At 34.8% G+C, this 15,487-nt stretch overlaps 1 protein-coding gene across 2 annotated transcripts in view; it reads right to left on the reverse strand.

Moving 5' to 3' along the window:
- LOC134529050 (gem-associated protein 2) overlaps window positions 1–13,930 on the reverse strand; it is a 39,034-nt gene extending 25,104 nt beyond the window's left edge. For both annotated transcript variants that reach the window (XM_063362748.1, XM_063362747.1), the window contains exons 1-2: window positions 13,719–13,930; window positions 7,449–7,536 (exon numbers count right to left, since the gene is read on the reverse strand). In XM_063362748.1, coding sequence (XP_063218818.1) covers window positions 7,449–7,536; window positions 13,719–13,822 — 192 coding nt within the window. In that variant the 5' untranslated portion in view covers window positions 13,823–13,930. The remainder of the gene's footprint in view (window positions 1–7,448; window positions 7,537–13,718) is intronic.
- Between the last annotated feature and the right edge of the window lie 1,557 nt (window positions 13,931–15,487).

Raw genomic sequence — 15,487 nt, forward strand, 5'->3', positions numbered from 1 at the left:
AGTATGGGATACTACGAGACCTTCGAAGTTACGAGAGTTTTGAAATGCACTGTCAGTTTGACTACGTAAATAATAATCCTAAACTAATCTGGTTATTACGAGTGCTTCCTTGTTGGCTCTTTCGTAAGAAAGAGTGATTTAAATGGCATCTTCAAACAAGGAAAAATACCGTTAGTTGGAAGGAAAAAAAGGTTCATGCCGTAAACAAAGGCTGCAAAGCGAGAGAGGGACGTGGCTATGCTGGCGCGGGGGCTGTGGACCATGACTCGCACCTAGCTGTCCAGAAAGAATGATGGCTGTTGTTGGGTGGGGGTTTTTGGGTGAGGAAGGGGTGTCTGATGGCGAACAACATACTCCCTTTCTCTCTCTGTCTCTCTCTCTCGCTCGGCGTTTTCAAGAAGCCCTCCCCCTCCCATTGTGTTACTGGCTGCTTCGGCCGGTACAGGGGAAATTCCTAAACCACCCCCCCCCCCCCCCCATGTGTGTACGTGTGTACGAGAGCCTTGTTCCTTTTGTGCGAGTGTGAGACCTCGTTGCGTGCGTGTGCGTGGGTAGATGTTTTCATGCTTTTACATTTAGAAGGCCCTGCCACAATGTCTGATCTACTAGCAAACTGCAAAAGTTTTTCTTCACTTTTATTAATGTCTCGCACGGTTTGGATTACAATTTCATATTCCTGTGCTAATTTCGCGGCAGTTTCTCCTTTTCTTAACCTGTCCACAACTTCTAACTTCTCTGCTATTGTCAGCACTTTACGTTTCCTTTTACCAGACATGATTACAAAAACAAATGTGCCTGGGAGAACTGATGTAAATAACTGCATGAAATATGCCTCTTCCAGCCGTCAGGAGTGTGGGAAGGTAAAAGAGGTAGATGGACTTTTTTTTTATAGCGTGGTGGGGCGCTTTGAAAAGAACGCTTGAAAAGAAAATGAAAAGGCGGGGGGGGGGGGGGGGGGGGGGGAGTTGAGCCGGAAGCAGCAGTCAAAGCATTCCTTTATGGTTTAAAATGTGACAAATTGACGGGTGAAGATGGCGGGGGAACGAGGGTCTGAAGGGTCAGCAGTAAAAAAAAAAAGCGCTGCGCAGTCGCGGCGTAGCTACACCCGTCATTTTTTTTACAACTTCATAAAAAAATCAAGCACGGATAACCCGAAAACCGGATAATCCAGGCCCGGATAATCGAGAGTTTACTGTACTTATAAGATGTATAGTTTTTAACTGGAACAACACTACATCTTAAAATATTACAGGTTCATTATTCTAATACATTACATATTTTTGCAAGCAATAAAAAGCATGAATTGTATAATGTGTCAGGTATAGGTTAGGGCAAGGCTAGCCCAGTGTGTTGGCCAAATTTCATGCTGATTTCAACATTAATTTTTATTTGTATTTGAACATCTTGTATTTTATGCTAGCAGAAACCCACCTCATTAACTTTTCATTAATAAACAACATGACAGTTTATAATTAACACCTGACTTTTTTTTTTACCAAGTGGTGTAATGTGCTGAATCACAATAAATTTGTTTCTTTTTTTTTTTACATGTATTGTCACTCTTAGTCATAGCTATACTTTTCAGGTGTCATTTTAACTGTGACACATTGTTCTGAGTACAAAGTTCCTCTCTGAAAACCCAGCGGGCCTGTGATCTGGCCGAAGTGAATCCTACATCTACTAGCTTACCAGGCTAGTGTCGGGAGCTGTATCGCCGCTCACCGCGTCCGCCTATCAACGGGGTGGGAACTCGTCTGGAAGTGCTCTAAGCAATCAGAGCCACCAACTGCCAGAGCGATTTCTCACCATGCGACCCGCGTCGGTAGAGGGCAAGGTTAGTAGAGAGAGGTTGTCTCGATCCCATAAGAACAATGTAGACAGCCCGACACTACGCTCTGACGTCATCTGCAGCCCCGCCGTTCCCAGCCGTAATACTACACCTGCTGACTGACGGCTTTCTCTTATCAGCTCGGCTCGTTTCACCTGTCTCATACGCAATACTTATGGTATTTCATTTATGCTTTGTAGATTACTGTTAATTATAATCGTTTTGATATGCTTTTCAAATGACAACATGCTGTGACTGAAAACAAGGATGAATTATTATTTCAACATATTTTTTCAGTGACAGTAAAAATTTTCAAAATATCAATGATGAATCCATGAATTTTTAAAAATTAATATAATTAATATGTAACTAGTAAACAAAATGGTTTATTTGTATTTATTTCTCAGCAAGATTATAATATTTAAAATAATTGCATATCAATTTCTTAGTGTTTAATAAAAGTAGCCATAGCTCATTAAAACGTTTTGGGAATGTTTGCAATATAAATAAACTGAATTTAGATTTAAAAATAAATTTCTAACTTGAATAGAGCAGTTTTTCGTGTAATCGTTTCATCCTCTTTTGCATCATACTGGAGCGTTTTCTTCACTTTTACTTCATCAAAGAATAACAATGTGTTCTAAGTCTAGCAACGAAGAACGTGCTACATTCAAAAGTTCGAACATGTTTTACTAGGATACGTTTTCTCATGTCAAATGAAGATGCCCATCGTTGAAGAGTTGAAAGTCCAGGCAATGGGAAGTTAAGTTTCTGTTTTAAAAATAAATAACATCACTTACTGAAATAACGCAAAGTGAAAGCGAGAGCTATTTCCTCATTGGTCCAGTTTACTCTTTTTTTCAATGAAAGTAATAAGTCAATTTGATTTTTTGAAAAAACACTTGAAAGAATATTCCGCATGCGGAACTCTAACGAAGAACGATTTTTTTTGTTTGTTTTTAATATTTACGTTTTCTTTTTTGAGTTTTTTCATGACTTCCAAATTTAAAACTGACTTTCTTTCAGCAAGAAACAAATTTTCTTTAAGAATTTGGATTTTCTTCCTAAGCATTTCAACCAAGTCATTGTTAGAACAAGACTTTGAATGCTTTAACTGACTACAAGAACATGTTTCTTCCTCACTTACATTTTCATTTGAATCTACGATTAATTTACATAACATTTTTTTTTTGTTTTCCCTGCATTTAACTCTGTCTTCTCGGCGCACACGACTTTCCAATGTTTCTACAGGTGTTGTAATTCCAAGTTTTAATGAAGGTACAGCATTTGGTTTAAGACGTCTTTTAATGCATGTATTTAACAACTCAGCTTTCAAGTCGCGCTCGTAATCATCTGTAAAGTGCTCTGAACATAATGTAAGTTGTTTTTGGATTCCACTCACCATCACGTCTGCATTTCTGAACCCACACTTTCAACAGATGATCATCACGTGGGAATCGATGATATTTTATATAATTTGTTTCAGGTAAAGATTTTGTTTTTACCAAACTATTTGTACACACAGCCACTGTACACCGCGTACCTGGCATTGTAATGTTTAAATACAACTTTTTAACAGTGTTTAGCCTAACAAAACAAATTCACTTTAAATTCATGTTCTTAACATTTTGCCTGCTAGTTATAATTAAAGAAGCACCTGTGCACTTATGATATAAGCAACACTAACATTTTATAACACAAGCACTCTCAATTAAACTCCTCACTACAATAACTCTCCCTGCATTACGCTGTAGTTTGACACGTTATTATGAGCAGATGTGCTTGTAAACTAAGTAACTGATAGGAGCGGACGAGCTGGCAAGCCGAGCCGGGGCTGCAAGTGACGCGATGCGCAGAACGATGCGCAAGCGATCGAGGCAACCTCTCTCTACTAACCTTGGGTAGAGGGTACCTTGGCGGGGACTCCCAGCATTGACTACTGCCTAGATTTGTCATGCACTTGCGGGCTGGTACCGCCTGTTAGCCTGTCAGCCGACACGGTAACTGCCCCAGTCCGGGCCCCAGGGGACCCTAGGAAAACTGGTCCCGTAGGGCCAGCCGTTAGTCCAGTCATTTGGGAGTTTTACCTGGAAAGTTTTTCGGGAGTTTTGAAAATTGGTACGCTTATGGATTTCGAAGTGCTCTTTTAGAATTTTCACTTTGCCACCTCGTAACTTTGCCGCTCGTGACGCCATTTTGGAAAAATGGCGCCCAAAAACAATTTTTTTGACAATATTTCCTTTGCAACTCATTTAGCGATAAAAATAGCTGTGTAATATTCAACTAGACAAAATTTGCTATAATTTATGTACATACTTACCTTTTTTTCTGTGAAATCAATGGTTTCAGCATACAATTGCCAAAAAGCGAAAATTCGAAAAGAGCATGTCGAAATATATGAGCATACTAATTTTTAAAACTCCCGGAAAACTTTCTCGGTAAACCTCTTTTTGATCACCAAATGACTGGACTACCCTTGGACATCCCTCTGGCTCCACCGCCCCGGAACTTAACAGCATTCTTTCGGCCCGGTCGTGTCCGTTTCGGAAGCAGAAGCCAAGCCCAGACTAGTTGTTGCCATTACGACAATGGATCTTCACAGTGAAACCAAAGCGTTTGGGCCCGGCAGTGCTGACCCACACGCAAAGTTTCCGGACCATTTGCTATTGGCTGCAGAGAGACTTTCCCAGGGCGACTATTCAAATCCCAAGGCGCAGCCGAGTGTTCAGAGCTAACTGATATCTAAAAATCTATAAAATTATTTCTACATTAAATTATGGTCTCTTATTACAAAAAGACATTATTGAAGTTATTAACTGGTGTTTACAAAATCTTATCAAACTCAATAAAGATAAAACCAGGAAATATCATACAATTGAATATGAGTACAAATTAGCTGATTCTTTAATCTCTAAATCCCCTTTCATAAAGAACCTTGGTGTCATTCTAGATCCTTAATTATATTTTCACAAACATATTGAATATTTATATACTCATGATCAAAGATCTTTAGCTTTTATAAAATTGATTACTTCTTATGCAACTTATTCAGACTCAATTATCTCACTCTATTTGGCACTTATAAGGTGAAAGTTGGAATATTGTTCTATTATCTGGAATGGCATCAACCTAACTGATATTGAAAAAAATTGAAAATATTAAAAAAAAAAAAGTTATCCAATTAATTATTTTGATGAATTTCCCATGACCTAATTTAACTCCTCTTCTAGACTGTCGGGCCTATTGTTCACAATTATCATTTAATTGCTTGCATCTTCTAGACAATACACTTGAGAATTTCCTATTTAATTCCAGCTTACATTCAACCCTGTGTACTCTTCATACTAATAATGGTCTTATTTTCAGGTTTATATCAAATTATAATAAACTTTATTTTAATTCTAATAGTGTATAACTGCAAGTGCAAACTTCAAATATTTTTATAGCTTACTTAGTTATAAGTCCATGCCTGTTATTTATTGCAATTATGAATAAGCCATTTTTAAGTTAGTTTGTGTTCTTGTGTTGTCTTTATTTACTGTATTAGTGTTTGTGTTCATATGTTGGTATCACTGCTAATGTGTGGTACCAACAGTGGTGGGAGTCCATACCTTTGCAGTGATTACTATGCATTTGTCTTTACGTTTCGTGACCCCCAATACAGTCTTTTGACTGTCGGTGGGCATGTGACAAATTTAAATAAAAAAATATATATTAAAAAAAATTCCTGGGTATTTCCAGGTTTTCCTTGAATTAATTTTAAATCTTCCCAGACTGTTTACCTCATTTTCTACCCAAATTCTACATATTGTTTTATAATACTACGTTACACATAAACAAAATGCCGAATCACATAACTTTCCACGCAATTGTACGTTGCAGAAACAATGATATTAACATATATTTTATGAAGTGTAGCCAACTATTGATATGATAAAGTTTACACTAAAATAAGCATTAGCTGTTATAAAACAAACTTTTATTATACAAAAAATAAATTTAATAAATAGAAACCAGAAATTTGTGTTATACTAAATTCATCTAAGATAAAGATATTAAAATGCAGTTTGTATAAAATGTGCCCACATAATTTTGAAAGTGAATGGTTAACTGTATAATTAAATAGGGACAATTAAAAAAACCTCCTGATTAAAATTAGGATTATTACTTTAATTTGTGGTTTTATAAGACACAAAAAAAGCTTAGAATATAAAGACAAGAGTTATACATGTCACGACAGTAAGTGCTACTCACAAGTATAAACATTTGTTGTCCGTGCCAAAAATCTTTGTCTGCCACAACAATTAAGTAAACATTTCTTTTAAGTCCAAAAATACTAAATAAATGCCTATTTGTTTAGTTAAAAAATAAATAGTTACATAAATAAATGCAAATGTTTCCAATTATTATTTGCAATCAAAATTGTACTGCTAACAGATTTTTGGAAATGTTTAGATTTGCTTATACTTGACCTTGTGCAGTGAGTTAGTTTTTTTCAGTAAGATATCTTTTTTAATTCAATTGGCTTGCACAACATTAAGAAAATAGTTGCTGATATTATTTTTAATTAGGCTTATTTGTTCACAAAATTTTTGCTTATTTAATTTCACCTATTTCAAACGTGTAAAGTATTTTTGAAATTATACTTCTTTAAATGTGCTATTAAAAAAAGTTGAGAATGAATTTTTATGATGCATATGCAGAATGCAACAAAAATTGACAGGACAAAAGCAGGTTACATACAAATAAAAATTAAGCATTTGCTTTCAAATCATGTACTTTAATGAATGATATTGAACACTAGTCCATATCATAAAAAAAATTAATTTATTGTAAATATTAGTGATAGAAATTGTGTTTATAAACTTTTGCCCATATGCATAATTTATTTCATTGTTATTATTAAATAAATGTTATGTTGATTGCTTTACTAAATTAATAATTAATTTTATTATCATGTTTATATTATTATTGAATACTGAGTATTTAATAATTTTTTTTAAAATTGCCACATTTAAGAATGTGTCCAAACAAATCCCAGTAAGGTAGCAAATCAGCAACCGTTTTAATAAACGGTGCCCTCCGAAAGGTATAAACTGGTTTAAATGCATTCTAGCAGACGTTTCGCAACCATCAATACAATTGTTACTGCAAAAAATACTAGAGATAGCAAAACCATTGCAAAAAAATTACACACCTTTCTAATTTTCTCAAGTACTTTTAGAGTTGTGATTATTTTTTGTTATGACCATTAGAGTGTACAAAATGTATTCCAGGATAGTTTCGCTGCCATAAAGCATCATTTGGCAAAATACGCTTGGTATGTCCCATGGTGTTAAAGAAAGTGACTATATACGAGTTAATGGCTTCAGATGTGAGTCTGCCATCTAGACGAAATCACCGAAAAAGTGAGCTCTGCGAATGTGCCAAAGTTTGAGCATCAGACAGGTCACGGATAGGATTGGTTTTGTGCACTTGGAATATGGTTAGGGTACATGTGTAGCATATTAAACACCAAAATCTTTTTTTTTTTTTGTGTTCTGGAATACCAGTATTAATAATCACAAGAATAGTTCTACTAGTGATGTAATTAAAAAAATGAGATATTCAGTATACTCACTGGTATAATATGCCTTGTAGAATTTTTTTTCACAGGCAGCCTGTGTACATCCGCTACAACTATATCAGGAAGTGCAGCAGTTTCACGCCTGGAATCAAAACCAAAGCGAGTCTACAAGTGGACAGACGGCTCGAGGAACTCAAGTCTTCTGATAACCACTTAAACTGAGTAAAAAAAATGTTTTCAGACAAAAACTGGGAAAAAGCACCTTTCCCCTTCATAAGGTTATCAATCTGCCACCGCAAGTAGATGATGTTATATCAGGGATGCATCACAACGTCGAAATGCCAAACTGACCACAACGCAGACAGCTAGAAAACTGCTGTGTACCACAACGCCAAAATACACTAACGCCGAAAAATGTCATTGCAGGACTGCCACAAAGGTTAGGTTAGGTTAGACTAGGTTAGGTTAGGTTAGGTTAGGTTAGGTTAGGTTAGGTTAGGTTAGGTTAGGTTAGGCTAGGATAGGCTATGTTAAGTTAGGTTAGGTTCTATTACGCTAGGTTAGGTTAGGTTAGGTAAGGTTAGGTTTGATTGTGGTATTTCGGCATTAAGGTACACTAGCTGCCCGACCCGGCTTCGCACCGCTATACTAATGGAAAAAAATTAAGCCACATCTCCCATTTACAGTAATGGTAAATAAAAAAAAATTCAGTGAAAATTTATTACAATGCTGTATAATGTACCGGAGAGAAAATGAATAGCACCGATGGTTTCCAGACTCGTGCACGCAACGTACAACTGATGTACCCGTACTTCGCTACGGCAGTCTACAGGCAGATCACTCTTGCGCCGCTCATTATACTTGCCCCTCCTTGTGGGTACGCCACTGCCGCGCGATGCCCGTTGCCATGGAGACGCAGAAGGCATGAACAATGCAAAATCCTGTTCTCATGCAGACAAAGTACCCACTGTTGCCTGGTTTTAACCACCCATGGGATCTAATTTTCGGAAAATGTCATCCTGCGTAATATAAGGAACATTACTGTAAAGTTTCAAGTCTGTAAAATATATATACTTGAAAAAAAGGGCAATAAACAACAAATTAAACACAGAGAGAGGAAAAAAAAAAACAGTAGTTTAGGTTTGTGATTTAAAGTAATAAAAAGTATTTAAATACTAATTGAACTCTTATGAGGGTACTGATTGCTTCATTGTTAATATCACACGGGTGTTTTTTACTTGTATGGGAAAATTAAGAATGATAGGGCATCTAGTGCGTGGCAACAATGTTAATAGGCAATAGGAAATAAACTTCTAGCGCCTGCGGCATTGTCAACACACACTTCGCACGTGTACTGCATGTTGTATCTAACCCCCTCCACAGCATTTGATTCTAAATTGGACTTTTAGTAAGGATCTCTAATGTTATTGATAATATAATATAGCCTATAGCCTTCCTCGATAAATGTACTATCCAACACTGAAATAATTTTTCAAATCGGACCAGTGGTTCCTGAGATTAGCACGTTCAAACAAACAAACAATATCTTCAGCTTTATAATATTAGTATCGATTTAAGAAACACACACAAATTCATTCAGTTGTTATTTCGGCGTTGTGGTACACAGCAGTTTTCTAGATGTCGGCGTTGTGGTCAATTTTGACATTCGGTGTTATGGTATTTCGGCGTTATGGTAACGACCCTGTTACATCACAATTCAAAAACATATGCACGTTATAATTCAGAAAAGTTATAGCTTATACACAGTCAGGGAAAGTTGCCACACTTCCCATTCATTTTCCCTCATACAGTAAAATCTGCAGGACATGTCAGTGCACTAACATTTTAACCAAATATTCTGTATACATACAGATTGTTTTTTTTTTTTAATTCATAAAATGTTACTTTTTTTAACAGTTGAATGATGAACAAAATGTACCAGCACATAAAATATTTGATCTTAACCAGCATACTGTTTTAAAAAAAAGAATTTTTTAGTACTTCTTGTTTAATTTGTAACAACCCAGACTAATAAACTCCCCACTTAATTAAAAAGTTATTATGGCATATCATCATATTCAATAAATTGGTTAGGTTTTCTGATATCATGTAAATAATAGCTTTTTATTCCTTTTAAGAAGTATTTCTGTTTGCCATATGTTTTATAATCATAATTTACACTGTTTCATGCTTTATAAAGTGTTCTGACAAATTTGCTTGCTTTATGGTGAATAAGCCCCTAGGCCTACTTTTTACCTGTTTGTTTGTGAATTTTCCTTTTTTATATGCTTTCCCATATTATTTACGGATTGCTTATTTTTGCTTTCTTCGAAATGGCATATAAAACATAATTTTCTTTTGAAATTTTCTTGCTCTAGCCATGATTCTTTGTCTGAATTCGAGCAGGTGCATAGTTTGCCCTAAGCGTGGTAATCAAAGACAGAGAGTTTGGTAGCCATGAGAAAGGACTCAGTGCTATTGCCATGCTGGTATTTTTATAGGTATTTTTTTGATTGGTCAAAAATGATGTCACCGGATGTGATATTTTTCATGTTGTAATTTGTCAAAAAAGCCTCGTCGCAGGGCATAAGAAATTTGTACACTGTTTAAATTTTTGTGAGGGATGTGCTGTGATTGGTTGGAGAGGTTGTACAACTGCTTCTTCTTTCGGGCGATACGCACATGCACATAGCCTTAGTAGTCAGCGTCTGAACAAGGTACCGATAGATCATGTCAGGCGGTGACTCACAAATAATATATTTATGCGAGTTTAAAGAGAATTTGGTGGCTGTTACCTAATACAATCAATCTTTTTTCGTTTTGGGAACTTTAAACTAGAATTTCGTAACCAGTCGTCGGTAAAAGCCCACAAGGATCTAGCAAACTTTGTCTTTGTTCCGAGGATTTAGTCCTTAGGCTTTTACCATGAGTTTGTGTGCAACCAAGGAACATAATTGCAAACTATCTTTTATAATTCATCTTTTAATACCTGTCCATGTGATAGTTTTAGGAGTCTTTAAAGAAATTATGTGTGCCTTTTTTGTAAATTCAACATGTATTTGGACTGGTGGTCTCAAAATGGGGCTTAGATAACTTGTGAATATTAGTGAACTACCAATAAAACAAATATCGGTTGGTGTCTGAGAGACATTATTTCAACAACTTATTATCAGAAGTAACATTCCTTTTGGAACCTAAATCCTTTTGATTGCCCAATTTCGCCCAATTCAGTTTTGCAAATGTTCATGAAACATGTATGTCCACTCCTAGGCCAGTGTATTTGCTAGCCAGGTGGTCTGGGATGTGATAAATTATAGAAGCATAATAAAACGCTTCAACAATGTGAACGATGCCGATGTCTCACATCGTTAAAATGTATCCATAAAGAAAAAAAATAGTGTGTGTGTATATATATATATATATATATATATATATATATATATATATATATACAGATATATATATATATATATATACACACACACACACACACACACACATATGGACATTTTACAGTAATATCTTTTTAACATACCCCATTAGCATATATAACTTTATTCAACTTATTTTTTATATGCATTACAACTACAAAACTATGATATGAAATTCCAACACAAGTTTCAGTGTTAGGTCCAAGCAATATGTATTATTGGCAATACAATTAATACATGTATCGATAATATTCTTACTAATATTAGATGTAGCCCTAGTACTTTGTTTGCAGAAACTATTGATACTGCTATTTCTGATCATTTGGCTCAACATATAATATTAAAATTAAGTGACACTGAACTTAGATCTAATGATAATTCCACTACTCATTTACTGAAAAGATTGTTTAAACTTGATACAATAGATATTTTTTGTAATGAGATTGCACTTGTATTGTGGGAAGAAATCTATAACACTTGCAATCCCAATAAGGCATATAACTTGTTTATAAATACATTTTTACTTTATTTTAATCAATACTTTCCCTATTTATGGATAAGCATTAACAATAAGTCCTCTCCTTGGATTAATAGTGATCTTGCCTCTGGATTTGAAATTTAAATCATTATAAGGAGAAGCTTCTCCGCAACAAAAATTCATACATTCGAGATGATTATAAAAAATTTAAAAAACAATTTAATAAATCTGTTATAGATGCTAAAAAATTTTATATTGAATGTAAACTGTTATCTTCCACCAATAAAAGTAAAACAATGTGGCAAATAATTAATAATGATATGAAATGTTTCAATAATAAACATAACATTTCTTTAATTGATGATGATAATAATACAATCACTGACAGTTTCCAAATTGCTAATAAGTTTAATGCCTATTTTACGGAAATTGCATCCTCTTTAATAAAAAACAATTCAACCATTATAAATACAGGAATATCACCTAGAATACTTGATATTCATTTGCATTTGCATTCAATGTACCTAACACCAGTAGATGAAAATGAAATTACTCAAATAATAAGAGGTATGAAAAATAAAAATTCTGTTGGTCTTGATGATGTTCCTATTTCTGTAATAAAATCATGTGCAGAACACATTAAAAAGCCCCTTGTCTATATATTTAATAAATGTTTAGAAAATGGCATATTTCCTGATAGGCTCAAAATAGCGAAAATTATTCCACTACATAAAAAGGGTGATACTACCTGCATTAATAATTATAGACCAATTGCTTTATTACCAAATTTTTCAAAAATTCTTGAAAAGATTATATTAAAACGGTTGCTTTCATTCTTAAATTGTTATAATATAATTACCAGTAATCAGTATGGTTTTGTTAAAGGCAAGTCAACGGAACAAGCATTGTTCACTCTACTCAATAGTATTTATTCTCATTTAGATAATAAAGTCTTGACAGCTTGCATACTTGTAGATTTAACCAAAGCATTTGATTGTGTAAGCCATGATATTTTATTAGAAAAATTAAGTAAATATGGTATAAGAGGTGTTGCAAACAATATTATAAAATCTTACTTATCAAATCGTTCACAAATTACTAGTATTAATGTGACTTATAATAATATTACCACTACTTCTAGGTCAAAAATTTTGAAAATTGGTATTGGTGTTCCCCAAGGTTCAATTCTCGGTCCACTTTTGTTTTTGCTTTTTATTAATGATTTACCTTTGTTTCTAGATTATGGCCAGACTATCATGTTTGCAGATGATACCTCCATTATAGTAACAGGCCAGACTTTACAGGAACTACAAAAAAGAATTTCCATAACCCTCAACCAAATGCAAACTTGGTTTACTGATAATAGACTGATTCTAAATATTCAAAAATCTTCTATTATATATTTTAACTCTCAAATAAATAGATTAAATAATATTGAAGTGACTATTGGCAATAATATTCTTAATACTGTAAAAACAGCAAAATTACTGGGACTGAATCTTGATGAGAATCTAAATTGGACTAATCATATATCTTTTCTGTGTCGTAGACTTAGTTCTCTTTGTTTTGCCATAAAAACTATTAATACTGTAACTTCACATAAAGCAGTAATTGCTATGTATTATGCAAACATATATTCAATAATGAGATATGGTGTTATTTTTTGGGGAAATTCCTTAAATTGGCTAAAGATATTTAAGCTTCAAAAACGGGTTATTAGAATTATTTATAATCTTAGTAAGACAGATTCTTGTAGGCCTATTTTCCTGAATAACAAACTCTTAACATTTCCAGCCATTTATATATATTCGGTTGTCATTTATGTAATTCAAAATATTAAGTATGTAAAGAATAATGAAATACATAATCACTTTACCAGATCCATTTATAAGAATCACATTCCTTTTCATTCAACAAAAAAATACGAATTGAACCCTTTTTACATGGGCCTTAAACTAATAAATGTTCTACCGATATCCCTGTTAAATACAGCATCCCAATCACATACCATATTTAAACGACATCTCAAAGATTACCTACTACGAATAGCTCCATACTCTGTTAATGAATTCCTCAGTGCATCTACATAAATTGCTGCATTGTTTTTTATTATCATTTTTTATTGTAACATATATTATTGTGTTATAATGTATTTTTTTTATATTGTTTTGTTAGTGTATTATGATGTTGTATTTTATTTATAATGTTACTGACAAAACCTGGACATATGTACTGTCAAATATAGGACGCTAATAAATGAAATGAAAATGAAATGAAAATGTGCAAATCATTAGAATGATTTAGAAGTCTTCACGCCTTTCTTGGAAATTATTAAAAAATCTGAACACACATATAAATACCGACCGTAAAAAATCAGAGCATTTAATACAAAAAACGTAAACTTGACAAACTAACCTAACTTTCAACAAGTAGCTAGGACCATCTGCAGGTAACGTGTTTAAGTTGTGATTGCTGTCATCATCAACCACAAAAAAAGCTGGTGCCATAAATTCATCCATGCTATTAAAATCTAAAATCGTAACTTGTTCAAAAATTAATTTGAAACCCACTAAGCATATAAATAAACAACGCACAAACTTATAACCAAAGTACAAAGAGTACAGATTCTGAGCTGCACGCAACGAGCATACAAGCATGCTGCACGCCACTGTTTTTAGCGTTCCTATAGGCTGAAATCTAAACTAAAACACAAGACGGTGGGTGTTTTAGATTATCTAAGTTGAGTTTAGAATAAAAGTGCCATATCACAAATCCAAGTTTAGCTTTTGATCCTGAAGGCATGGTCATTTATCCATTGGTAGGTACATGATGCCATCCAATTAGAAGTACTCTGTTGACATTTTTAAGCAATAATCTTAATACCCCCGGTTTGAAAATTAAATATTAATCTGGTGACATGATGTTCATATTATCAACTGTTTTCACACACAATTAAAAAGAAATTCATCTGTAATTTTAAATTGTTCATCACACTAACCATCACTGGCGGTCTCGTGGCTGAAACCCGAGGTGAGCCCATTGGATGCTGGCATAAATGGAAGCTGTTAATTGTCAGAATTGCGCCAGACTAGCTCAAGTGTCTAACCACTGAATGTGTGTGGGTCGTTGTCGGCCCCAGCAAGGTTTACTAAGTTTGGTGGCCAGGACTAAACCATTGCTTTACTAGCTGATACTCTGCTGCCTAGCTAGAATACTCTACTTGGTAAATGACTAAAACATTTTGTAGAAATTGTGGTTTTAATCACATGCTGCATTGTTAATACGTATACATAAGGTGCACTGACAAATTACAGTGACACTGGAAACAAATTATGTTAGGTATTTGCGAAACACACCAAATTAGTTCCCACAGCTGTCTGCTTGAGAAAGGATAGTTTAGATTACAGAGTTTAAATGTGGATCAGGCTTTGCTGCACAAGTCTAGAATCCCATTAAAAGATTAAAAGATTCACAAGAATTATGTTTGAGGATGGCCGGCGAATGAATGACTTAATTATGTAATGTTCTGTTCTCTGGAGTCGGCCAGTGTCTTAAGCAAGAAACCACACGATGGAGAGGTCATGCGGCAGGTTGAAGTTTAAAGCGGTCGGGTTTTGCCCTGCACCGTAAAAATTATTTGGAGACTTTTGGGGAGTGAAAGCAAAAGGTTTTAAGGTCGATTAAATATATTTACCAGAAATTATGAGATCAGTTGCGACAAAGATGAGTGTTATCCACAGAACATTGCATCCGCTACGGATCGCAGCCTGATGAAGACTGCTATAGGAGAACATCATAGAGTGGGGAGGGGGAACAGTGCTCACACAAAAAAAGATAAATACTTTTACATAAACCTAGCCACTGTATGGGCTGTCTCATAGTTGAAGTACTCATAGCTTATGCCCTGTGGGCTGAGGGGGTTCGGCCGTGCGGCTGGAAACATCAGTTATTGAATGTGACGCCGTCCCCGCTGCCTGTTCTGAAAAAACGTTAGTTAAAATGATATAAAGAAAATTTTGGTCTCAAGGGCGGGGTTCCTGGCCTCGTGGCTGCAGGCAGGGACGCGTCGACAAAGGACTCCCCGGGCTGTTATGGCCTCCCAGGATGCAGTATTAGTGAAATAAACACGTAACTTTGATTGTTTTATTCTGGTAGCACACGTTATAGAACGTTACACAAGGCAC

The sequence above is a fragment of the Bacillus rossius genome, chromosome 2 (assembly GCF_032445375.1).
Source record: "Bacillus rossius redtenbacheri isolate Brsri chromosome 2, Brsri_v3, whole genome shotgun sequence".
NCBI lineage: Eukaryota > Metazoa > Arthropoda > Insecta > Phasmatodea > Bacillidae > Bacillus > Bacillus rossius.